General features: G+C 45.3%; 1 protein-coding gene and 1 long non-coding RNA gene across 3 annotated transcripts in view; one reads left to right on the top strand and one right to left on the bottom strand.

The window, feature by feature from the left end:
- LOC134733985 (uncharacterized) overlaps positions 1-17,060 on the bottom strand; it is a 151,315-nt gene extending 134,255 nt beyond the window's left edge. Inside the window, exon 1 of the long non-coding RNA XR_010117430.1 lies at positions 17,032-17,060. This is a non-coding gene — a long non-coding RNA (uncharacterized lncRNA). The remainder of the gene's footprint in view (positions 1-17,031) is intronic.
- A 1-nt stretch (position 17,061) lies between these two features.
- Positions 17,062-27,006, top strand: part of FAM78B (family with sequence similarity 78 member B) — a 118,145-nt gene continuing 108,200 nt past the window's right edge. For both annotated transcript variants that reach the window (XM_063625042.1, XM_063625041.1), the window contains exon 1: positions 17,062-18,071. In XM_063625042.1, coding sequence (XP_063481112.1) covers positions 17,809-18,071 — 263 coding nt within the window. In that variant the 5' untranslated portion in view covers positions 17,062-17,808. The remainder of the gene's footprint in view (positions 18,072-27,006) is intronic.

Below are 27,006 nucleotides of genomic sequence, written 5' to 3'. Positions count from 1 at the left end.
AATTGATTCCTTATAAACTCAATGATATTTAAAGTGCTCTCACGGAGTTTCCTATTCAAAAGAGCCCTGTGGGAGATCCTTTGGTATAGCAGAGGGTCTTTTTGGATTGTGAATTATCACCTGTCTCCCTTCAAATTTATTTAATTTGCAGGCATAATTTGTTTTTGTATGAGAGACTTTTGTGAAAGTGGCCCTGCCTTCAGTTCTGCACCTCTGCCTCGGCTGGCAGGGATTCAGTAAATGCTTGCTGTTACCATTGTGGTTAATGATAGCAACGAAGGACGCCCACAAGTGGCACTGCCTTCTAAATACACATGGTGTCTGGAATGATTTCCTCCCATTTCAAGCCATTTTGAGCATTTTCAACTTAAACTCATTGCTTGGGTAGAAAAGGGGGAAAACATCATTTTGTTAAATGCCAATGTTTAACTATTAATTACTCCCTAACTATTAGTGAGCTCTGTGTTAGTTACTATTCCAGACATCTAGGTGTTTGTAAATTAGCAGGTACATGTAATTTCTTCTTCTGGGTCTGCCTTTAAGCTGCCTGTGAAGAAAAATTCCCCTGGGGGGTGAGGGTACCTTTGGCCCAGTAAAGAGAAGACATGTATGGTTGGAGTGAATAGAATCTTATTACTTTAATAACAGCCTCTATTTGGAAGTGCAGGTTCCCAAAGTTTTAGATTAGTTTCAAGGTTCTTTCCTGAAATTGCTTTTATCATTGATTGATTAATTAATTAATTTCATAAGCATCAGCTGAGTACCTACTAAGTGTCAGGCACCATCCTCAGCCCTGGAGAGTCATAGATGAAGAGGACTCCAGCTCTACCTCTCACATCCTCATTGTCTAATGGAAAAATACACAATTCAGTCAATAACTACACTGAAGTGGTTAAGTGATAGACTAGAAGAATGGGGAATGGTGCCTTGGGAGCAAAGGGGGGCAACAAAAGCACTTCACTTTGCTGGAAATGGTAGAATCTGTCTCCCAGAGTTGGTGGCATTCTCACAAAATCTTGAAGGATGAGTAGGAGTATGCCAAATGCATGATTTGATAAAGGACATTTCGAGAAGAAAGAGCAGTGCACTCTTAAGATGCTGCAATGAGGACCTAGTGTTTGGAGACTGGGGGGTGGCTGGACATAGGAGATGATGAGAAAGTAGCAGGAAGTGAGTTTAAAACAGTTGTCTGGGGCAAGACCACAAAGAAGCTCGAAAACTCGTCTCCTCCTAGAAGGGAGAGTGACCTAACTAAATTGAGTGGCATGGAAGATGACCTGAAATGTGAAGAGGCTAGAGGCAGGGAGCTGAACGGGGAGACACATACCATGAATGGAGGTCTAAGCCAGGGCAGGAGCTGTCGGGATGTGCAGAAGAGCAATGACTTAAACAATAGTAATGAAATGAAATTCTAGAAGCTTGTGACTGGGAGGTGAGAGAGAGGAAGAGTCTGGGATGACTGCACATCCCTGGCTTAGGTATCCAGGTGTACTTACCAAAACTGGATGGTACAGGCACAGAAGCAAACTAATGTGATTCATTCTGAGTATATTTAGAATGCAAAAACTATAAGGAAGCTTTCAGAAGTGAGATTTCTACTCACTCCTTCAAGGGTAATTTGGGACCTGCTTGCTCATTCTGACCCAGCAACTCTTAGAAAGTTGTACCTTGAATCACAAAACAAATTAGCTTAATTTGCATTCACGTAAACAGGAAGCACTGGCCCTTAACAACCAACAACCAAGTGGAGTTATCTATCAGGTTCTCAGTTACACATAGCAGAACCCCCTCCATTTACCTTAAGCAGAAAAAGAATTTATTAAAAGATATTGGGTAGCTCAGAAAACCTCCAGGAGGGTCAGAAAGCCAGGCTTGGAGGTAACATGATCAGGGAAAACACTTGGACCACACTGCACTGTGGTTGGCTCCAACGGACACCCCAGCCCTGATACTGGGCCCTAGAAGCCCAAAACTCTGCCTCTGTTACCCCTAACAACCAAGTGCCCCATAGTTATCCTCATCAGAAAATGGTTACAGCCCTTGCTTCCTCACTCGGTTCTTTCCCTAATTGAAGTCTTTCATCAGTGGGTCTGATTGGCAAAACTTGGATCTGGTAAATATGCTCTAGCTGCAAAGAAGTGGGAAAGCAAATATCTGGCTTTCCTTTTAAGGAAGTGAGATTTACAATGCAGAAAATTTCCTAAACATAGGAAGGGTTTCAGAACAGGCTGATTAGAATACAGACAGATAGTGCCGCAGAGGGCTACTGTTTAAGTAAAAAGATAGAATGAAGTGATCTCTTTCTCCAGGGACTTGTGAGACACTGCTTTTGTAGAGATGACAACTTTGTACTACAGTTTTCACTCCCAGAATGGAAAACTCCCTGTGGCAGGTGAGGTGTTTTCAGTTTTGTATGACACATTGTTGGTGCCACGCACCCGGGAAGAGCTCAATAAACGTGGCCCTGTCCAAGTCCATGACAACTATGGAACTCTCCGGCTTGTTCATTCAGTGAGCATTTGCTATATACCTATTGTGTGTCCGGACCTATGTCGGGCACTGCTGCTGATTCAGAAGCATTGAACACACCTGTGCTCATACCCTGTAATCAACAGGGCCTGCTATGTACTGTGCACAGAAATGACACCTGGTGTCTGTCATCACTACAGTAATCTATCATCATTATAGGAACCATCACAGTTTGCCCTAACAAAAAAGGCTTCATGGTCACTCAAGGAGGCGGGAGCTTCCCTTGTCAGGGCCACCCTGACTGCACCTCCTTGGTATTGGTTTCTATTCAATTCTATTCTCTGACTCAATAAAAAGAAACTGGAAGGGAAATGATATTGACTTCCAAGGAGTACTAGAAAAGAATCTTCTAGGCCATTTGGCCAGACTCTCTGAAACAAGGATTCTAAGCCTCGGGGAGAGGCTTAGCCTCCTGAGAATTCTATTTCAAGACCTTTTCCCAGAGGGCAGTCATCAGGGATGCTCAACCATCCAGGCCATCAGTTCCCCTACAGCACAGGAAGCTGCCCAGATCTTACTCATTTCAACAGGTTCCTCCAACCCAGGAAATCTGAATTTCTGTAAGGAAAGAAAGTAATTTATCATAAATCTGCTGCTACAGTTAATTGTGTTTTAAACTCACTCCGTGCTACTTCCTCATCATCTACTATGGCCAGCCAGAATTGAAGCCCTAGGAGGATGGCTTCATGTCTCAGTCTTGAATTTTAATGTTGAGGTGTTAGGAGGCCCCATGGGGCTCAGGCCTGTTTCCCTTGAAACGTGGGTAGAAATAGTCTTCAAGGAAACCAGGCAAATCTACTGCGACCAAGGCACTGGGTGGGGCAGGTAGGTTCACTGAAATGAAGGGTAAGCTCAGAGCCTCAGAATCCAGTGATGACTGGGGGCTCCTCTGTCTTACTCTAGTAAAGTTTTCAGCAGGGCCCAGCATGTGCTTCTATCTGAGGCAGACTGGAACAAATTGTGCAGATTTTAGGCATGTTGAGATTGTCCTCTTGCTCCCTAGATACTCTAGGGTTTTCATGTTCTAGGATTTCATGAACATGGCATTATTTTTTGAATCTGAGGCTCCATAAAAGTCAGATCTTTAAGCAATTTCACCTTAAGCTATTTTATGTCTACTTTCACTTCCAACCAAGATGGAGTAAAAATAGCCTAAGTTTCTTTCCCTCCTTAAATAATTTAAAAACTGAACAAACTTTATGAAATGAGATTTCAGACATTGGACAACAGGAAGTAAAGAATAGGCTTTCCTGAAAGAGAGGAAACAAACGAGGAGAGCCCTACAATTTCCCCAGATTGATGCCTGGAAAGTTTACCATTTTACATCTTAGAAATCATCTAATCTTCTGGACAAAGCCTGCCAGTTCCATGGTGACAGTGGCTTCGACCTGGGGGGTGTTGGGGGTCACTGGCCTTGTCTAATGTGCCTGGGAGTGGTTTTCTTGTTGTTTGACACGTATCTCATCATACTAACTTCCCAGTCTGTTTTTTGGTTTTTACCATTTCTGCTCAGATGTCTTCACCTTTACATATTCTGCTCAATTGTTTCTACATCCCTGTAAACCTTAGATCAAATACAGAAGCCCGGGTGCTGTGGCTCAAGCCTATAACCCAAGCACTTTGGAAGGCCGAAGCAGGAGGATCACTTGAACTCAAGAATTCAAGACCAGCCTGGGCAATATCACAACACCTTGTCTCTACAAAAAATTCTTTTAAAAATTAGCTGTGCCTGGTAACACATGCCCATAGTCCCAGCTACTCAGAAGGCTCAGGTGGGAGGATCCTTCGAGCCCAGGAGGTTGAGGCTGCAGTGAGCTATGATGGCACCACTGCACTCTGGCCTGGGTGGTAGAGTAAGACCCTGTCTCTAAAATAAATAAGTAAATAAATAAATAAATGAGAAACAGAGAAGATCACTTTGGCTTTTGCTTCTACTCCTTACCTTGAGAACTTCTTTAGAATCCCCTTTTCAGGACCCATCACTCTCTCTCATCTAGAAAAGGAGCTGAATTGCCTCTCATTGGTCACTCATTTTTTTCATACGTTTAATGTAGTATTTTAATTTCTTCTTTTCAAGCAGGAAATTGCTCAGCCTCTCTAGACCGCTGCCAAATTGCTCACCTTTGCATTTATTTTAGCTATTACCATAGCATGCTCAGGAAGATGCTATCCCATGGGGTGGCCCTTGATCTCCAACAAACAAGAATAAAAAAAAATAACCTTTGTGTAATGCTTTCCGGATTGGAAATTGGGTGATAAAGTCTGGGACACAAGTAGAGAAGGCTTTAAGTCCCCTAAAATAGTAATAACAATATCTGACATCAATAATCTTTTCACATGCATTATTCTTCTCAACTCATGACAACCATTCTTTACTCATTCTAAAGGTGGTGTCCACAAAGATTTCTGCTCTTGTGTCATCCTTATTTTTCTCATTTTATATGTGACCCAGGTGTGCTCAGGTTTTCCTTCTCCTTGAGAAAGATTTAGATTGACTTAAATTCTCATCCCATGTCGCTAGGAAATCCAATTTCCTTTTCAAGATTTCTGTCAATTTCAGGGGGCTTATATCCTCATAGTCTCCCTTGACTCTGACTTCATGTAACTTCTCAACTCTTGGTCTCCACTTTGACTCATAGTTGTTTCTATAGATTTGCCCTAGAATTAACCCAGCTTTAGAACTCATTCTTATTCTTCAATCTACATGCAGACACACACATATACACACAGGGACTGTGTATGTAAAGCATACTGTGTTGAAGACTTGGAGATACGGAGAAGTAGGTCTCTCACATGAGAGTATAATAGAAACCACTTAAAACTGAACATCGGACTCCCTATTCTAATGGGTAGATCTCCCTACACATCTTAGTAGGCCATTCACTCTCTCCTCTCTCCCTTGTCTTCTCTTTATCCTAGTCTCTTCCCATCCCCCAAACTCATATTCATTTCTATGGAAGAACTGACTAGCATCTTTTTACCAGATCTCAAGTTCCTTATCAGATACTCATCTCTTGTCCTAGGCAGTTATCAAGGGGTTTCCAAGGACAAAAACAGGAGGAAATCTGGAAACAGCCATGAAGATATTTTTGAATTACAAATGCAAACAAAGAAGCCGAGGCTCAAAGAATTTCTGTGACTTGCCCAAGACCAAAGGAGTTACTACCACTACCAGTCCTTTGTTAATGGAGAGGCACAAAGTCTCAGACGCACTTTCCTATAAAGCTCCCAGTGCCAGCCTGAGGGCTTATGTAAGACGTAATCGTGCTTCAAACATTTTAGGGAAATAGCATAGCCTTCCCCATCTAGCACCACAGGGGGCTTGGGAAATGAAATTGTGCTGTGCGGCCTGCTCGATGCTTATCTCAAATCAGTGCAGGATTGTGGCTGTTGTCCCCAGCTGCCTGAGGAAGTGTAAACACTAATGTTATTTTGCTTCCACTGTGTGTGATACTTATTGAGCGATACAGATAAAATTAGTTTCTCTTCCAGTAAACACAATACCCAATGTAAAGGGATTCTCAGGTTTTCTCCTTCCCTTCTGTATTGTTTTCTTCCTTTCTTCCTGCTCATCCCATTTATTTTAATGTGATTTGGACTTCCTTTCTATTCATAAATCAATAGTTTCTAGCAGTAATAAAAATAATTACTTATCTTAGTGGTAAATGCCATGAATGTTTCTGCCCTCATGTTGTGTTTATTTAGCCTGAACTGAGGCACATGTTGGATTTTCTAAGTAAACACAGCATACAGTAGCACTCCCTGAACAGTCGATCCCTGAAGATCCCATCACTGGCTTCTCAAATCCTCTTGTTGTGTCTCCAGACACTTGACCCTGACACAATTTGGATGGGGCAGACCAGGAGGGGTGGGACCTGGAACTAATGTGGAGATCCCAAAGCAAGTGCAGAGAGAAATGTGTCTAGTCCCACAGGTATAACACGGCATCAAGGAGCCCTGGCCTTGGCACTAGAGCTTCCAAGATGGAACGATGAATATGTCCTGGCAGGGGACATAACAGAAACAGATCCAGGAGCAGCCAGAAGCAGGTAGTGTGAGGGAAGTCTGAGAGTAACTAGCATGGCCCCTGCACTAAGGTGGCGTTAGGGGATCTTTCTCCCACTCAAGGGGGTGAGGGAGTGTTGAGATTGAAGTAGGACAACGTCTCTAGAAGGACTGGGATACTAAGCAGGTTACCAAGACAAGGTCTCAACCTCATTCATTTATTCAACAAATATTTTCTCAACAGTCACTAGGTATCAGGCATTGTTTTGAGGGCTGGGGAAACAGCAACGAAAAAAATAAACATAGTTTCTATCCTCATGAAGCTTATAATCTATCAAGGAAGACAAATTAAATAATTGCAGGCCGGGCGTGGTGGCTCATGCCTATAATACCAGCACTTTGGGAGGCCAAGGTGGGTGGATCACCTGAGGTCAGGAGTTCAAGACCAGCCTGGGCAACATGGTGAAACCCCATCTCTACTAAAAATATTTAAAAAATTAGCCAGGGATGGTGGTGCACACCTAAAGCCCCAGCTACTCGGGAGGCTGGGGCAGGAGAATTGCTTGAACCTGAGAGGTGGAGATTGCAGTGAGCTGAGATCACGCCATTGCAGTCCAGCCTGGGCAACAAGTGCAAAACTATGCCTCAAAAAAAAAAAAAAATTAATTAAATAATCACAGAAATGATTATTTAATTACTCATATGATAAGTGCTGAGGGAAAGAGGTCCAGAAGGCTTTAAGAATGCACAAAATGAGCCCTGGCTGGGTGTGTGGGGTTGAAAGCATTGCTGAGGGTGCCGCATTTAGGTTGAAGTTTAAAGGATGAGTTGGCTATGTGAAAGTGCAGAGGCTAGAGGGTGGAGGTTGGAGGTCAGAACAGGGGTACAGGAGGAAGAATGACCTCACCAGAAGAAAGAGTTTGCACAAAAAGGCCTTGAGGTAGAAAGTGAGGCTTGACTCATTCAGTGACATGAAAGAAGGAAAATGTGCAAATGGAACAGATGAGACAGAACATGGTACAAGATAATGCAGGAGAGGCAGCCAGGAGCCAGCTCATGAAGTACCTTATCATAGTCACACCACACGGTAAGACTGAAAATGGGGTCCCAAGAGAAGTAGGAAGCCATTGAAATGTTTTTTGGGAAAAGTGACACAATCTTATTCCAGTTTTTAAAAGATCATGTTGATTATTGTGTGAAAAAAGTAGGTTGGGGCAAAGGAGAAGGGCAAATGTGGAGAATCCAGTTGGGACACTCAAGAAAACAGAGGGATGCCAGTTCTTACAAGTGGGGCATAGGGTAAAGAGTGGATCCTAGGAAAGAGGTGGAAACTCTGTGACAAGGACCAGAGACCAAAGTGGGCCTTGGGAACAAGGCTCTAGATCAGATTCAGCCCACAACCAGGATACGCTGGCACTGCTAAGGCTCAGAGGGTGTTGCTGGGCCTCTGGCAGACCTTAGTCAGGTGTAACTTAATTGTCCAGGCAGGGGTGATGCTGAGCCTGCAGGGAGGAGCTGGTGGCCTCAGCTGAAGTTAGGGGGATGTTCCAGTTTCCTACGCTGCTGTAACAACCAAAGCACCACAAACTGCATGGCTTTAAACAACAGAGATTTTCTCTCCCAGTTCTAGAGGCTAGAAGTCCAAAATCAAGGTGTTAGCAGGGCATGCTCCCTCCGAGACTCCAGGTAGAATCTTTTCTTGCCTCTTCCTTTTGGTGGTGACTGTCCATCCTTGACTTTCCTCGGTTGCATGACTCCAGTCTCCGCCTCTGTCATCACATGGTATTCTCTCAGTGCATCGGTGTCTTCTTATAAGGACTGACCACTCATATTAGATTAAAGGCACAACTTCTCCAGCATGACCTCCTCTTAACGAATCACAACTGCAACAACGCTGTGCCAAATAAGGTCACATTCTGAGTTACTGGGGATTTGAACCTCAAGATCTCTTCCAGGGGGCACAATTCAATACTTTACAGGAGGGTGATTGAAGGGAAGACCACCAGGGCCTGACCTAGCCCTTTATACATCACAGTTTCTCTGCCCAGTAAGATCTACAAGGACATCAGCTTTCACTTCTTCCATCCCCCTTTCCTTTCTGAAACGATTATTAAATATTTAGTCTGAGATAGGCACCAGGATATAAAAATGAAAAACATATAGTGACAACCCCAAAAGGAGCATATACACTAGCGGAAGACACTGACACATAAACAAGCAGTTGCAGGACATCCTGGCAATTGCTAATGTGGAGGAATATTCACCAGAGCAGCCAGGAAAAAGAGCTCACTGTGCATGGGAGGGTATGTATGTGGGGGCCAGGGAGCAGGGAGGCTTCAAGGCTTCACAGAGGAAGTGACTTTTAAAGGGTGGACAGACACTCATCAGATAGAAAGACCTCAGAGAAGAGGAATCAACATATGCAAGGCATTCGTGCATTCAATAAATATTTGTTTAAGTGCCCACTCTATGTTGGGTGCTATACTAAGCTTTTGGGATTGATTAGTGAACAAAAAGGCAAGGACCCCTGCCCTCACAGAGTGTACATGCTTGTGGGATGTAAAAATAAAAAGCACATGGCAAACTGGGCAACACTAAGAACCTCGATGTGGCTAAATGTGAGTGGAGGGGTGAGAGTTTAGGCTGTAGGAAGGGGCCAGATTACAAAGTCTTTTTCACCACACAGGGGAGCAGGAGGTCACAAGGAGCCCTGAATTCTGTAAGGACAAGGGCAGTATCTTGTCCATCTTCATCTGTCCAGCACCTCATTCAATGGCTGACAGATGGCAGCTGCTCAGCAAGTGAATGAATGAATGAATGCATGCATGAATAACTGAATGAATGGCTTTAGATAAGCTAGTGAACAATAAGAAGTGTGATTTTGAAAGATAATTCAGAGTGTAATATAAAAAAAAGGATTGAGATAAGGAGATCAGCTAGAAGGAATTGCAATTGTCTAGATCAGTGGTTGCCATTTAGGTTTGTTTTTTATAAATGATATATGTCGGTAGCACAACACTGATAAATAAAACATACATAAAATATAAATTTTAACATAAAATGTTTAAAATAATGGAAAATAGAAATTCTCTTATACCCTTCTTCTCCTCCAGTGTAGACCCTTTGGAGACCAGTGGATCTCCTAGTGAATGAGGATTGAATAGTGGCAATGGCAAGGGAGTTGGAGAGGACAAGGGGTGGCTCTGCCTTCCACACAGCAGCAAGCTGGACAGCCGCCAACCCTTCTGATGAGGAAAGCCTGCAGACATGCACCAGCACTGAGCTGCTGCTCTAATATGATGCTGGATAAATCCTCAGACTAAATCCCAGTCTCTGACCCATGCAGAGGGATCACGGTAAAACACACCTTATCCAAGATCAGCCAGTATTTGGTAGGGAAACCCATGGGTGAAGTAAGAAGAGAAAAAAGAGGAAAGGTGACTAGAAGAAATGTTAATGAGTCCAAAGCAAATCCAGAGAAGGTAATGACCTTCTGCTGACGGTTTTAGGGACCTGGGTTTCTCTGCAAGTGGTAATCCTACCAAGGGCCTCAAGCTGCACAACCAATTGACTATTTACCCGCGTCAGTCATGAAACTGAAACAGGAAAAATGGAGGGGCCATAGCCAAGAGGCTCAGTTTGGAAACTGACCACTTTGGAAATTCCTATAGGCAGGGATTATGTTTTCTCTATCACATTGTCCATCACATGTAATGGTGACAATGCTCACTACCATTTATTGAGTACCTACCACAGGCCAGGCATTGCACTAGGAGATTAACATTCAGTTCATGCTCATGACAATCTCATAAAAAAGACATTGTGTTCTCCTTATTCCCATTTTATAGACAAGGAACATGAGGCCTAGGGATATGGAAAGTATACAGCTATTACTTGTCCAAGGTGAGATTAGAACTCATGTATGTCTGAGTCCAGTTGCATTAGCTTTTCACTATACCTCCCACTGCCTCATGTAGACATTTGGATCTGCAAGCTCTGGTCCTTCTCTCCCTTTTTGACCTTACCTGTCCCCATCCCTGCACCCCATGTGCTATGCTTGCCATACTAAACTTCCTGCTTCTCCCTAGAACATTACCCCTCCTATCGAGCTTCTTGAACTTGAATGCCAACACTGCTGGTCCTCAAACTACATTTTGAGTAACAAAGATCTAGAAGCTCATTTGAAATGCAGAATCTCAGGCCCCACCTGAGACCTACTGAATCAGAATCTGCATTTTAACAAGATTCCCAGGTGATGTGTATGTGCATAATAATTTGGGAAGCACTGGTCTTAACCTGTAATACCCATTCCCCTACTCCTCACCTCTTACTCATTATCATTTGAGCACACACAAAGTGCCAGGCACTGTGTTTAGAACTGAGGGCACAAAATCAAATTAAATACAACGCACAAACCCAAGACATTGGTAATATATTCACGAGAGAGACATGTAAATAAATTGTATTTTTAAAAGTGAGTGCTATTAATAAGGTAAGAACTACATGTAGTATATTATATGTCTCAGAATCTCTAAGCACCATCATAATAACAGGCACTAAGAAAAGGCTTATTGATATTTCTGGAAGAAAGTAAAGAAGGGAAAGAAAGGGATACAAAGGAAAGGAGGGAGAAACAGAAGAAGGAAGGAAGAAGTTGTACTAAGCTATAATTTCTAAAATGACCACTCAAACAAGATGTGTTCATTAGTGACTTACCCCACAGGGTATCTTCACTTGAACACTTGGATACTTTAACATCAAGATCATTGTAGTTCTCAACCCACTAAACTCTCCTCATCTCACGTGATTCATTTTGACAATGGTATTACTATCCTTTAAGCTATTAGCCTCTTGGATTTATCCTTGATTCTTCCTTCTCCTTTGATCTTTCTACAAATCTATTACAAAACCTTGTTATTTTATTCTTTCAGGCATCAGTTACTCAGTGTCTACAGGCATCACTCATGTTCTGAGCAGGACTCTAGGGTGGGAAAGATCACATATAGCTGAAGTGCTCCCAGAAGTTCTTACAGGAGCCAGAGGGTCATTAGCATGCGGTCGGATGGAGGTCTGAGTCCTAGCCTGGCCACTTGCCAGTTGTGACCTTGGGGAAGTTCCTTACTCTCTTTTCCACTGTACCTTTATATGTAAAAGAGGATAATGATATAGACTTATGCCAGGAATAAATGAGATACACATGGTTATTATAATTGTCATGGAACAGGGTGGGGCTTGAACATACAGTCAGAGGACATGGCCTAACCAAAACAGAGAATAGGAAACTGCTGAAGGACTGGTGAGTCATCTGCTTGACCTGAGGCCCAGGGTGTGTAGGAAACAGAGGGAAAGAAGGCTAGAAACGCAGGTTGGTTGGGGTCCCATCATGGTGCAGCACTTCAATACCAACCTGAGGGATTTGTGATGAATTTAATAGTAATAAGAAAACACAGAAGGTTTCCATAGTAGAGAAATACATGATCAAAATGTGCTCTGACTTGATATGTTAGATTGAGAGTGGCAAAGATGGAGAGGGAGGAGCCCAAGATGGTACTGGACTTTAAGAGTAGGAAGACACTGGCACCTTCAGCCAGGAACAGGGTAGTCAGGAAGAGACAATGGCTCACAGAAAGAGAGGTATCAAAACTCATTGCAACGGAGGAGGATACAGCAGTACATCCAAATGAAAACATCTAGCAGGCAGATGGGCCTGCTGACCTTGAGTTCAGGAGAAATGCTGGGCTGGCAAGACAAACTTGGAAGACATCCATGAAAAATACCAGTTAAAACATGGATAAATACCCTGAGGGAGTTCAGGAAGAAGAGGGGAGTCCCTTAGGAAGTACGACCCTGGAAAATGAGGAAAGCAAGAGGAGTCAGAGAAGCTAAGAGGAGAATCAGGATTTGTAGAATCACGGGATTAAAAGTAGTTTTCTTTTAAGAGTGCCAAATCTGACAGATCAGGACAGAGAAAAGGACTTTGAAAGCGGCAGAGATAGGCACAGCAGACCTACAACAGAATAGCTGAGGAACCAAGGTATCCTTCTTCATAGTTTCTGTGGCCTAATCTAATGCAAGGCTAGTGGAAAAAGCTTGATAAATATTGACTACTTGAACCACACAATAGCTGCCACATCTTGGGCTGAATGACTTCTGCAAAGTGCCTGAGTCCCTTGCCATATTCCACTCCATGTTGAGTTTCTTAGCCCGTTCTAGAAGAGAAATTAGTAACCCTGGCTCTGAAGTAGTGGTAGGAAGAGTTCACAACCAAGAAGGAGCTGTGTCCTTAATCCTGCAGTCTTGGGCCTGAGGCTAACCTCTTGCCTGTCTTTGGGCCATCTAAGTGAGACAGAAATCCATCTCTGTTTTTAACAGCTCCAGAGGCAATTCCTCAACATCTCTTGGTAGTCTGTTCTATAGTTTCTTAAAACTCTTGCCAAGGTCAACTAGAAAATAGGCCCTTGTGACCCAGAGTTTCTAAAAAGCTCACTTGACAAATTGCGCAATGAGTCAATCAAGAGGAAAAATAAAGTCAGAGATCACCCTGTTTCTGGAACGACCGAGTCATCTACAGCTAAAGGACTGGATTGTAAAGGGGACACAGAGGCCAGCATCCTGGAGAGTGTACAGCACAGCTCCAACTCGGGGAACTGAGGAGCTCTGTCATGCCCAAGAACATCAGAAGCTTGAAGTACAAAGGATCATTTGTTCTGTGCCCTGAGAATGAACTCCAATGAAGTTATTCACAAGGAATGATTGTTGTCAAGGTCTTGTCATTGGAGTTTTCCCATTTTCGTGGTGTCTAGAACTGATAACCCTTGAGATCATGTATAGTGCTCGAAGACAAAGGGCATCACTTAACATCAAGGAGCCACATTAAGAAAAGAGTGGGGGGACAAAGGTACAGTGCAGAAAGAATTAGAATAAAAACATGCGCTTGCTGCAGGTATTGAGACAGAGCTTATAGGGAAGCTTATGGGGAATGTCAAGGGTCCAACAGAATCATGTTAAATTTTATTGGCACTCTACTAAATATGATGTATGGGAAATAATGTTTTATTGGATTTTTAAGAATACTTTTAGTCATTCAAATGTTTATTGAGCAGCACCTAGGTGCCACGCACTGGGCTGGGCAACAGGGCATGATGGTGCATTCTCTTGAGGAGTGAACAGCTTATTGGGAGAGACAAGTGTGAGCGAGGAACTGTGAAATAGCTTTAAAGGTGTTAATAGAAGCAAGGGACTTACCACGAGGAGACAGAAAGAGAAACTTAGAAGAACAGCACAGAGAAACTGTTGCAGATTCTGGGGATTTCATTTGAGCTACAGATAGCCCTGCATTGGCATTTGCAGATTGAATATGCATGAATGATAAAAACCCCCAGTGAGTAATCCAAAAGGTCCCTGTCATGAGGTAATTTGCTGAGACACAAATTTGAATGGGGCTGCCAGGAGGCCAGAGTGTACTTGCCAGCCACTCAGCTAGTGAATGACCACTCCTAACACTGGCATTTGTGTCCCAGTACCACTTAGCTCTCCTTCCTTTCTCATCGACATCCGCACAATAATTCTCATACTGTGATCAATTTTTTTCTTCACAGAGTCAGGGAAATAGGGCGTTAATAAGGTAAAGATATAAGGTAATGAAGTAAGAAGTTTATTTTAATGGCAAAATTTATTTAAGTAGCTTTAGAAATTACTTTGGCCCCATATTCATTGAACCATTAAGAGTCTAAAAAGATTCTTTACATTTTTCAGCTACACTTTACTGTACTTTATGGTGGAAATCATATGCCATGATGACATTCACGATTTTGGAGACTCACCAAGGTCATGGATGAACCCTCTGAGAATGTCAAGGGTCCGAGTCCATGAATAATGTTACATTTTATTGGCCTTACTAAATATAACAAAATCTTATTTTAAGTTTGAAAAATAAGATATTCTTCCTTATGTGATTTCCCTATATTTTGGGAAAAGCTGCCATTCCCCTTCCTGTTTATGAAGGTTTAACATGTGTCACCAGAAGACAAAGGAGTTATCCACAAAACTGCAGCCTGACAAGCAACTCAAATTAAGAAACATAACTACATTCCCCAATGAAATGCTTTCCTTTTGGTCTATTGCCTGGAACCTAATAACCACTGAAACTCAAACTCTGACCCCACCCTGCCCCTCAAATACCTGCAAGAACCTCGAACTTAACATGACGTCACCCACAGTCCCAAGCTGCTTCCCCTTCTATCTCCTTTTTCAGTTACCAAGTAAATACATTCACCTCCTAAGTGATTCTCAAATGCAAATGCAGCCAGGCCTCTCCAGCCCCACAGCACTGCCCCAAGCTAGCCGAGGGTCAAAGTATCTGTCATCACAATATTCTGAAACTCTGCCTCCTCTATTCCCTATATGGATGCAGAGTAATTTTTCTCAAAATGCATGGCTTGCCTTCATTGGCTTCCACTGAAGTTTAAGATAAGGTTCTACCAAGAGAAAAGGCACTGGGCCCTACTAGAGGGTGAAGGGTAGGAGGAGGCAGAGGATAAAAAAATACCTATTGGGTACTATGCTCATTACCAGGGTGATAAAATAATCTGACCAACAAACCCCTATGACATGCAATTTACCTATATAACAAACCTACACATGTACCTCTGAACCTAAAAGTTAAAAAAATTATTCACCAAACCCAGTGATCAAGGTTAATAACACCAGTAACAAGTCATATTGCTATCATGTACCCTGACATAATGCAATGAGAAGGCACTTCATCTTCATGGTATTCATCTCCCAAATCCAAAACCCTGGTCTAATCATGAGGAAACATCAGATAAATGCAAATGAGGAACAATTCTACAGAATATCTGACCAGTCCTCTTTAAAAATGTCAAGGTCATGAAAAACAGAGAAAGACTGAGAAGCTGTCACAGACTGAGAAGAATAAGCAGATGTAATGACTAAATGCAACATCATATCTTGGATTAGATTCTAGAGAAAAAAAAAGACATTAGTGGAAAAACTAGTAAAATCAAAATAAAGTCTGTAGTCTTAATTTTAAAAAGAAAAAAGATGGTCTATCAACAACCCCCAACTGATTCTTGGACAGTGATTCTGATGCCCATGGTCGACACATAACACTTTGAGAAACGCCTTCACTGTGAGTTGTTTCTCCCCCTCAGTACAGGATGAGTTCTTTCATCTCTATGCATTTTGCATTTGCCAAATGCTGGTCCTGTACTACTAATTCACCTTTCTCTTTTCAATGAGATTCTATAGTCTGTCAGTATTCAATTTAAATGTCACTACTTGAGCAAAGTCACATGTAAATCTCTCAGTGGCTCTCTGGCCACTGAGAGATTGACATGTGGCCAGAGATTTACATGTCTGGCCTTCCACGGCACTGGATACACATCCCCACTAAAGCAGGTGTCACAGTTTACTATAATAACTTGTTAACAGGTTTATTTTCTCCAGCGATCCACGTGCTCTTGTTCAACTTTGAATCCCTAGTACCTAGCACTATGTTTGGCTCCTGCCAGGCAGGCAGTCAGCCTTTGCTGAATGAAAGGACCAGCGATTGAGGTCTGTGGCTACATGGTAAAATGAGAGAGACAAGTCATCAAAGGGAAAAACTGCTTTTTTGTTAACTATAAAGTGAACCAAGGTGTCAGAACAGTTAAAACAAGGATGAAGAGTGCTTTCAGACCTCAATCAATTTTTAAATTACTCGTCACATCTGTTCTAGCTAAAGACTAACTCTAGCACCTCCTGCGGCCTGTTAGTCAGTATTTCACACTTGGGCAGCAGATCCAGCAAATGTTCAATGATCGGAGAAGAAATACTTCGAAAGAAGCTATTGGCTTTGAAAATAAAAATGTAAGAAGATGCCTAGTAAAAGCATCTGCTAAATATTTTTCCTGTTTGGCACATTAGACTGCAGTATCAGACACATGACCGTGGTCATACTGTACACAATGCCCAATGTCTGCCAAAATTCAGGCATGTGAGAGACTTAGTGTTGGAGTACGGAGGGATTCTTCCGGTATCCCCACTACACACAGTGGTGGAAAGAAGAGCTTCCAGAACAAACCCAGTCAGGCAAACAGGCAAATACACTGCATTTAGTAACGCTGCTGGAGCCCGCCCTTCACCCTTCCTGAAAGTAGGATACTAAAAAGGCTCAAGCCTAAGTCTAATCCAACAAGCTATATTCTGAATAACGACCAATCTCTGATAAAGCTGTTCCCCTAACCCTTCTGCTGCCCGAAACACTCACTCTACAGCCCCTACTGGGCCACTGGGTTCCCCACTGGACTCTGGACAGCGCCGCGCCCTGCTCGGCCTCACCCACCCGGTGGCGCTTGGGCCCGCCCTATTCCCCCACCCCCACCCCACGGCGCCACCTACCAGGGCCCCGCCCCGCCTCAGCCCCACGTGCGGGGCCCCACCCCGGCGCTAGCGGCCCTTTAAACACCCCCACCCTTACACATTACCCCCCCCTACCCGGACGGCAGCCGGATAGGGACAAAACTCATGGCGTACAGCCAGTTTCCTCCGCGGAGCGCGTCCTGTGCTGCCCCAGCCGTTGGGGCTCTCCACCCCGGGCCACAGCCTCCTGGCGCCCCCGGGGCCGGGGCAGCCGGGCCGAGGAGTGTCGGTGTGGTCAGGCTACGGGGCGGGGCCGGCGGGAGCTCCGGTCGCCGCCGCCGCTGCCTCCGCCTGCCTCTCGGGCCGCCCGCTCGCCCGCCGCTGGGTGCGCTGCACGCGGGGGGCAGCCGCGGTGCAGAGGTTCATGCAGCGGCGGCTGCGGCGGCGGCTGCTGCTGCTGCCGCCGCGGAGGCAGACAGACCGGGCGCTACCACCGCCGCCCTCCCCCGGCTCCATGCCGCCGCCGCTGCCGCCTCCTCCTCTCCAGCGAGGGGCGGGGGGCTCCGGCCCGGGGTGGGCACCACTCCTCGCAGCGCCGCTCCCCTCCCTGCCCTCCGCCCGGGCGCTGGAGCCGGCGAGGGCACCCGCCGCCTCCTAGGAGTGCACCCTCCGCGCGCCCTGCCGGAGCGAGGGGGCGGGCGTGGGCGGGCGTCGGGGCAGCGGGGACCCCGCGCGGCTGCAAGAGGAGGGGGCTTCCCCAAGGATGCCCGGCGGCTCCCCGCTCCTAGGTGCGAGCTGAGTCTGACCGGGAGCGAGCGGCGCGTCGCCATGCCGGCGTGACGGGCGCCCCAGGCTGCCCGCGCGGGCCCCCGCGCTGCCCCACGCAGCGCCGTGCCGGCACCGTGCTGCAGGATGGGCTGTATCCAAAGCATCACCTGCAAGGCGCGGATCCGGCGCGAGAACATCGTGGTGTACGATGTGTGCGCCACCATCGACCAGTGCCCCACGCGCATCGAGGAGACCTCGCCCATCGTCCTGCGCTACAAGACCCCCTACTTCAAAGCCTCCGCCCGTGTGGTCATGCCCCCCATCCCCCGCCACGAGACCTGGGTGGTGGGCTGGATTCAGGCATGCAACCAGATGGAGTTCTTCAACACCTACAGCGACCTGGGCATGTAAGCGACCCGCCGCGCGGCACGGGAGCGGACTCTGGGCCCCCAGCTCTGCTTGCCACCTTGACCCCCCTCACCAGCTCCTTCCTACTGCTGTCCCCATCGTCTTTCTAAACCTTCCTCCAGCCTCCTCTCCCACCTCCCTCCTCCCTACGCTTTTGTTTCAGTCACAGGGCGGGTGTAGGGAGGCTCTTTGCGAAGGCATTTTCTCGTGGTTTGCTTCTGACTTCCCAGAAACGCGAGGAGAACGGTGCGGGGCGGGAAGAACGCGACAAGGAGGGTTGGAGAGGCGGAGGTGGGGATGGCTGGCGAATGCCTGGCGAGTTTCAGGGCGCCGTCTCTGCTTTGTGGGGCTCCCCGGCAAGAGTTTGGGGGAAACCATAGAGGAGTGGAGTGGAGTGCCGGGGGCGCATGGGCTGTGCCTGTGCCGCGCGTCCTTTGGAGAAACCGGAGCGGGCTTGGAAGAGCAGGTCCCGGGCATCTGAGCGGGAGTTGGTAGTTCTGTCCTTGCCCTCGCGACTGTTGAATTCGAACCCTTGTCCCCCCGGCCAGGGATCCCGGAGGCGTTTTCGTCTGGAACCACAAGCCGGACATAGTTGCCTCTGTCTCCGCGCCCCCTGGACCAGTTCTGGTGGGGAGCTGGAAGGCACCGGGTGCGTCCCGGCCAAGCAGGGCGGATAGCCTTGTGCGAGCAGCGTTCGGCTGGCGCGGCGCGGGGTGTTTCCTATGCTAAAGGAAAGGATGGGTCTCTTGTCTCCTTAGGGTCCTTACTTGTTAAAACTTTCCTAATTGCGGCACTGGAAGGGATTCCCCTGGCGCCCACCGCCGAATTCTATCGGCGAGCTGGGAGCTCTCCAACTTTCAGCAGCGCCGGTTGGTGCGCGCCGGGCTTGGCTGCTGCGGTGAAGACCAAGGATCGCCGCGGCTCCTCAACCGCCAGGGGCCGCAGGCTACGGGCGGTCGCGTCCAGGACTTTTATATTTACCAAATTTTCATAACTCCGCACCCGCCTCCTTTCAGAACTAGACTCTGAGCAGATGGCAACGACAATAGCTAAAAGGTTAGGGCCTGCCTTCTACCTGCTGTTACAATGTAGGTCTAGAACACCCTAATTAGCCAGTCTGCAGCCTACAGGGAAACCCTTTTTCTGGAAATTCAACCTCATTTCACTCATTAATCTAAAACTCTAGAGCTCCCAAGGTTCGCTTATTTAATATGGATATGGGGTGGGGGAGTTCCCATTTTAAAAGGTCAAACCATCTTTTTAGCAGCAGTTTGCAGGCTTTTTATTGCACTCTGAGAGCATGTCAGTTAACACTAGTCATAGGCGCTAAAAGAAATTTTGACAGGTCGTTGTTTCCTTTTTTCCTCCCAAAGATTTTGCACTTTTCTCTTTAAGCACAAAAGCTTAATGCTAGAGAAAACTCAATTTCTAGTGAAGAAATGTGAGGCCCAGTTTCCAATATGCCTCAGCACACTGTATTCTTCTTTCTGGAAGACAGCTAGATATGAGAAATGGGGGATATTTTATTTGGGGTGAATCATGCCATTTAAAAACCGACATACCTGCAAAAGAATGATTGTATGTGAGCACATGTGTCTCTTAAAACTGCTTTTTAAAATAAATCCATTGTTTCCAGCCAAGTCAGAGAAAGCCACAGGCAGGGCAAGAGCCCTCCCTCTCATTTCCCTGGCCTCACCCTGATGGCAGTAGGTTGCTGGAGGACAGCAACTGCTCCCAACAGCCTGGGGCCCCTGGTAGAGGAGGCCAGGAGTGACTGTGCAGAAGCAGCCTCACTTTTCCCAAGACTGCACAGCGGAGCTCTCTGTTGCCTCAAATCTCTTATGAATAAGTAAAAGCAAATATATAAATACAGAATTATTTCCGTAAAACTTACTTTACCTTAGGAGAAGTCAAGTTGAAATACAAACAGACATGGTAGTTGAACTTCCTGGAATCTATAGGGAAGGTATGTCCTCACTGGAACCAACTGTAATGGATATGACTCAGTGACAGGATTCCTGACCCTTCCCCACTGAATCCTTGCATGTGGGATTTGGAAAGAAGTTTTGTTTTTAAACCGTCGCTTGTGATATTTTAAGATTATTGGTTTTCATGTAGATATAGGAGAGCAAAAATAGACCCCCAATAAATCATAAAGCATATTATTATAGATTTGTGTCCACAGTCTACCTGTTTCTTCATGGTTGCAATAATTGCTATGTGTTTAAGGCCACTTTGGAGCCCAGATTTGAATGAACCAATTTCCACAAGATATTTATGCCCAGAAAATTTTGCTAGTGTAAACTTTTTAATGGGAACTCATATTGCATGAAAGTTGCTGCAGTCTATTAATTATTATGTCTACTTTAGCCAGTATCTGGATTGTGAAAAATAGCATGGAGTGATTTTTCACCCCTGTGCAGTGTTCTGTAACATGAACCACAATATGGTGAAAGGGTTTGGATTAGAAAACTGCCTTTTCAATATTTTGAAAAGGATTGTGCCAGAGGAAATCCACAACATAAAATGGCAAGAAACTTCTGTTTACAGGATTGAAAGAAAGCCTGAGGTTTTGTGGTTTAAATTGTAAACTTTTCCAAGAAGGGGTAGGCTTCTAAAAGAACATTTGAAATAGTTGATGGCCATGATGGCCAGAGCTTAATTTGAACTTGAACTCATTGCCATGGCACTTTCTCAAATGATTCTATAGAAACCAGGCTGGTGAATAGTTGTGGCATGTATTTTTTCTCACTTGGCCCTGGTAAATCTTGCTACTGCAGCCTCCAACAGACTGCTGCAAGTCTTCATCCCTTGGGGAGGAAGGGCTCCTGACTTTCTCAATCAACCTGTCAATATACAAACATTTACCAAATGCTTCTGCTGTGCAGGCAGCAGCACCACAGAAAAAGGAATATGCAGGCAATTTTCACTGTTTCTCATTATAAGACGACACATGCAGAGAAAAGCAGTGCTCTTTGGTGGTGTGGAAGAAATGCCTGAGAGAGAGCTGGAGGGCCAAGCAGGGTGTTCTAGGGGTGAATGGACTCAAGGTGAACTCTGAGGTATGGGTAATATTCAGGTAGGCAAGGAGGAGGGACTAATTCCAAAGGGGAAAACCAGAAAAGATATGGAGGTAGGAAAATAGAAGGTGTTTTTAAGGGGGCATAAGTTGGCTAGAGTGGAGTGTTCAAGAAGAAGAACAGTAGGAGATGAGGTTTGAAAGGTAGCTTGGGGTCTGTTGGGTGGGCCCAGAATAACACAGTCTGGAAAAGGAAAAGATTAAAGTCAGATCTTGACCAGACAGAGGATGTCAGGAGGCTCTTCCTATCTTCTTTATACCTCTTGAGTATGCAGAAGCTTTCCAACAGAGGTGGAAGATGTTTATAATGGAACAGTTTTGAATGTTGGAGTACAATGCTGAAGAGGTTTCCTGAGTAAGATTTGAACAAGGAATGGGGCTCTTGTGCCAGGGTTGAATGAGATGAAGACAAGGTCAGGGAAAACCAGCAATAGCTAAAGGCCCTTCTCATTCTCTTTGAGTCTTCTGGGGCTATAAGGGAACTCGCCATGGTCAGGCTAGGGCTGATAGTATGGAAACCATCTCCACTGCCAATCTGGAAAACTTTGGCCTGTGTGAAACTTCAGGAAGTCATAGCTTCAAGAGACAGCTCCTGCCTGTTCCTCTACTCCTCCTCCAGAGCCAAGATGATTGAGGATTTGGCTGTACCTACTCACCTCTGTTGCCTGTTCAGTTTAGTCCAAGCTGATTTCTATCCATTCTGAAACTGCTCTTGCTAAGTTCGTCTGTGATTTCCATGTTGCCGAATCCCTCAGACACTTTTGAGAGACTCACCGTTTCAGCAGCATTCCTTGTAGACAGGCTTCTCTGTGTGGAACTACTCCCATCTTTTAGCTTCTGTGCTATTTTTCTGCTGTTCCTCTAACTCCATCTTACCTCAAAATACAGTTAATGGGACTTTTTTCTTCTGCTTCTCTGCTTTCCCTGGGTAATTTCATCCATCCTAATGGTGAGAGAGAACCTCTATGATATACAGTCACCTCCAGTCCAGATGTGTGTGTGTCTTCACACAATGATGACATGACACAATGAAAGACATCTTAAGCTTAGGGTATCCAGACCCGAACTCTCTATTCCCACTATAGCTCCCACCCTAAATCTGCACCTTTGCCGTTCTTCATCTTAGTAAACAACACCTCCACTCTTGGAGTTGCTCAAGCGAAACCATCTGTATGTCACCCTAGATATTTCCCCACACATCCAGCCCATCATTAAATCCTACTGATCCCATCTCCAGAATATGTGTGTAATCCAGCCACCACTGTCTGTCTACTGCTACCATCTCAAGACATGTCACCATCAACTGTCACCTGTTCCTGTAGAGACTTTCTAACTGAACCTGTCACCACCATTCTTGTCCCCCTCCAGTCTGCCTCCCACATAGCAGCCAGAGTGATATATTAAAAATGTAGATGTTATAACTTTCTTGCTTAAACCTTTTAATAACTTACCATTGCAATTGGAATAAAATGGGAAAATCTCTTGCATGGGAGGCTGAGGCAGGTGGATCACTTGAGCCCAGGAGTTCAAGACCAGCCTGACCAAGATGGTGAAACTCCATCTCTACTAAAAATTCCAAAAATTAGCTGGTCATGGTGGCGCACGCCTGTAAACCCATTTACTCCGGTGGCTGAGGCACGAGAATCGCTTGAACCTGGGAGGTGGAGGTTGCAGTGAACCAAGATCCGCACACTCCAGCCTGGGTGACAGAGTGAGACTGTTTCAAAAAAAAAAAGAAAAGAAAAAAAGAAACTCTCTTGCTGTTCTCTGAATTTCTGTTCTTTTTTTTAAAATTTTATTACTATTATACTTTAAGTTTTAGGGTACATGTGCACGATGTGCACGTTTGTTACATACGTATACATGTGCCATGTTGGTGTGCTGCACCCATTAACTTGTCATTTAGCATTAGGTATATCTCTTAATGCTATCCCTCTCCCCTTCCCCCACCCCACAACAGTCCCCGGAGTGTGATGTTCCCCTTCCTTTGTCCATGTGTTCTCATTGTTCAATTCCCACCTATGAGTGAGAACATGTGGTGTTTGGTTTTTTGTCCTTGCAATAGTTTACTGAGAATGATGATTTCCAGTTTCATCCACGTCCCTACAAAGGACATGAACTCATCATTTTTTATGGCTGCATAGTATTCCATGGTGTATATGTGCCACATTTTCTTAATCCAGTCTATCGTTACTGGACATTTGGGTTGGTTCCAAGTCTTTGCTATTGTGAATAGTGCCACAATAAACATACGTGTGCATGTGTCTTTATAGCAGCATGATTTATAGTCCTTTGGGTATATACCCAGTAATGGGATGGCTGGGTCAAGTGATATTTCTAGTTCTAGATCCCTGAGGAATCGCCACACTGACTTCCACAGTGGTCGAACTAGTTTACAGTCCCACCAACAGTGTAAACGTTTTCCTATTTCTCCACATCCTCTCCAGCACCTGTTGTTTCCTGACTTTTTAATGATCGCCATTCTAACTGAATGTTAATGGTCGCCATTCTAACTGAATCACCATTCTAACTGAAACGTTCTTAAGCCATGTCAGCCTTCTTCCAGTCTTTCAAAAGAACCAACTTTATCCCAACTCAGAACGTTTCCATATGCCGCCCTCCATCTGAAGTGTGCTTCCTCCCTGCACTGCTCTAGCTACTTCCTGCTCCTCATTCCGGTCTCAGCCGCTATCTCCTCTGAGAGCCTATCCCTGATCTCACAGCTGAAATTAGGATCCTCCTGTTCTTTTCCTTCAAGATGCCCTGTTCTTATACTGGTTACCATTACTAAGAATATAATTAGTGAGAATATAATTGTTTACTTAATTTCTGACTTGTCCACTACAGTGTAAATTTCATGAAAGCAGATGTCATGTCCATCTTGTTTATGAACAGTGCATGGCCCATAGCAGATGTTCAAGAAACATTTGATACAAAATAAACGAATGAACTATTTTTCTGACCTCAAATAGTCTATGTCCTCTTCAACAAATAATGTATCTTCAAAGTTAGCTTTTCATGTTAAACCTAAGCCAGAACCCACAAAGATCTTGAACCCAAGACACTCCAACAGTTACTTAGCACTAATATATAGTTTAACTCCGCTGTGCTTTTGCGTTATTTGTCCTGTGTTACCCCACCAGATGGTTTGTTTCTCAGCACAGGGCTTACTTCTGTCACTTCCTCTGTCTCCCTGAGGTGTTCTGTACACTGGGAGTGGTGTTCAGCAAACACTGAAGCCTTTACCTGCTGTAAAGTGGCATTCAGTGTCTACCCAAGGAGACCTTGTTATGGCACTGTTCCACCTGCATCACTAACTCATTAATCCCGGACTTGTGGAGGAGAAGGCTAAAGGCCTTGTCTGGTACAGTTATGTCCCCCAAGCTAGAGCTCCCCTTCTTGTTACCAGTTACATGCTGCTACATATCCAGTGTGGCTTTAAGTGTGGCCCTCATTGGTGACCATAGAGATGATCACACAGTTGGGCATTTTGCTCTTGAGGACCAGATCAGCCCATCTGTCCAGGGAGCCTGATGAGTCTCCAGGCCACTTGACCAATACCCATTCTCCCCCCACCATTTCCATTTCATTCCAATCAGGAGGCTCACCGTCTGGAAATAACCAGAACTGCTTCTCAGCAGAAACACTAGGGATGCCAGTCTAGAGCATCAGCTGGGAAAGCAGGATCCAGTTCCTTTATTAAAGTCCTGAGTGCCCTTGGAGGGGAGATGACCCTTTGCCTCTAATCTCCTCCATCTCTGCAAAAGAGGAGCAGCAGAGGATTAACTGGTCTTATCAGGGAAGCATTAAGCTCACTGGAGAAAAAGCACAACTCTGGAGTCAAAGGAGGAGTTGGAGAGATAGGGGAGGAAACAAATGATTAGGGGAAAATGTAGAGGGGGAGAAACAAATGGGAAGTTAACAAAATGTGGCTTGTGTAGCCTGGGATATTAATCTGCATTCGAGGGCACTGGATGGGTTGGGGAAAGCAAGGACAGGAGATGGACTGTGAGGGCATCAGACTGCAAGGTGTCAGTGACCTTCCACAGGCAGCAGGGGCAAATCCTGTTCTAGGGGCAGGTCTGCAGAGGCATCATGTTCCAGGTTAAGGATGCAGACTGGCAAGTGAAAGGGAAATGCAAAGTCTGGTGTGGGGTGTGCAGTCCCAAATATCCCCTTTCCTTCTAATTTGTACTGCATTCTGATCTCATCTGACCCCTTTATCTGACCCTCTCATCTGACTCCCCTGGTTCCTGGGAACTAGGTACTATTATCATGCTGATCTTACTGATGAGGAAACTGAGTCTCAGGGGGTCAGGTAACCTGCCTGAAGCCATACATCAAGTAAGTGGCTGAGCTGAGACTGCAAGCCATGTCTTCTGACCCTGTGTCCTGGCTTTCTATATACTGCCACAGTTTGGCCTGTGAGGGGACAGGTCAGCCCTCCATTCGTATCAGCACTAGAAAAGTTAGTAGTTATGGCCGCTGTTATTGTCATCATGCACCTAGCTCTTTTCCTCAAAGCTTCTTCTAAGGAAGCCTAGGGTTGCCCAAAGGCTCCAAGTAGTTGATAGCATGGCTTTCTTCTTACCCAGCTTCCTTCCCTGGACCACTTTGGTCTACTGACAAGAAAAAGTTGTCACAGATAACAGAGGGGCCACAACTTCTGTTGTGTTAACACCAAACAGGCCACAAAAAGTGGCTGTCATTTATAAGTTGGTTATTGTGGACTCCTTTGAGAAGAGAAATAACAGGAAATTAGCAGTAGCAGAGCATCCTGGTGAATACTTACAAAGAAACAGAGTCCTCGTGGTGCTGAGGGTCCCTGGAAGGGGTTGGTGCGTGCCTGCACACCAACAGCAGAGCTGCCCACAGAGTGGGATATTCCCCCACAGAGGCAGAGTCATCAGGCAAGTTGCCTCTATTCTCACCAATCCAAATCAGTGTGGTATTTAAGGATGGTTCCAGAGTTGTTTTTGTTTTGGGTTTTAGTAAAGAAGGTGTGAGTGTGCCTGTGCCGGGAGAGTTGTCCAGATCGAGGAACATCTGGAGATGCTGTTTGGGAAGGAAAAGGGACAGAGAAGGGAAATAACACACATGAAAGATCTATGTGCCCGGCACTGTGCGGGGTGCTTTCCGTGCATGGCCTCATTGAAATCTTACCCAGTGAGGGAAGTTATCCTATTGTGAGGTCCAGGGATGCTCAGTAGCTAGCTCAAGGCCTCATGGCCAGCAAGGAGCCTTGCCAGGAGTCTAGCTCATGTGCTCTGACTACTCTGTTTCTTTTTACAAATTATTTATTTATTTATCTATCCGTCTATCTGAGATAAGGTCTTGCTGTGTTACCCAGGCTGGAGTGCAGTGGCACAATCACGGCTCACTGCAGCCTGGATCCCCTGGGTCCAAGCGATTCTCTGACCTCAGCCTCCCGAGTAATTGGGACCACAGGCATGTACCACCACACCTGACTAGTATTCTGTTTCTAATAGATGATGGCCTTATCTCCCAGGGAGGGAGTTCTCTGAACTTGCTTTGCAAAATAGTGATAATGGACCTAGCTTTATTGGTTTTCTCTGATTTCTGTATTTCCTCACTCCTTTGGAAACAGAGTAAGTTACTCTGAGATCATGTGTGTGAACCTCCTTCCATTCCCCCTGAGAATGGCATTGGTGGTTAGCTGTAAGAGCCATATCTTTGTGAGGGGCCAGGAGTAAAGACAGCAGGGAATAAGCTCCTTTCATGCTGAGGAGCACATTCCTTGGGAGCAGGGGGACGACATCCTCAGTTCTCAGGCTGCAAGCTGGTTGGTCTGGGCTGTAGCTTTTAGCCATGTGCCTACACCTTCAGGCCCTAAT

This window comes from Symphalangus syndactylus, chromosome 12, assembly GCF_028878055.3.
Source record: "Symphalangus syndactylus isolate Jambi chromosome 12, NHGRI_mSymSyn1-v2.1_pri, whole genome shotgun sequence".
NCBI lineage: Eukaryota > Metazoa > Chordata > Mammalia > Primates > Hylobatidae > Symphalangus > Symphalangus syndactylus.
Note: the sequence above shows the minus strand (reverse complement) of the source record. Positions and strands in the feature narration are given on the sequence as shown.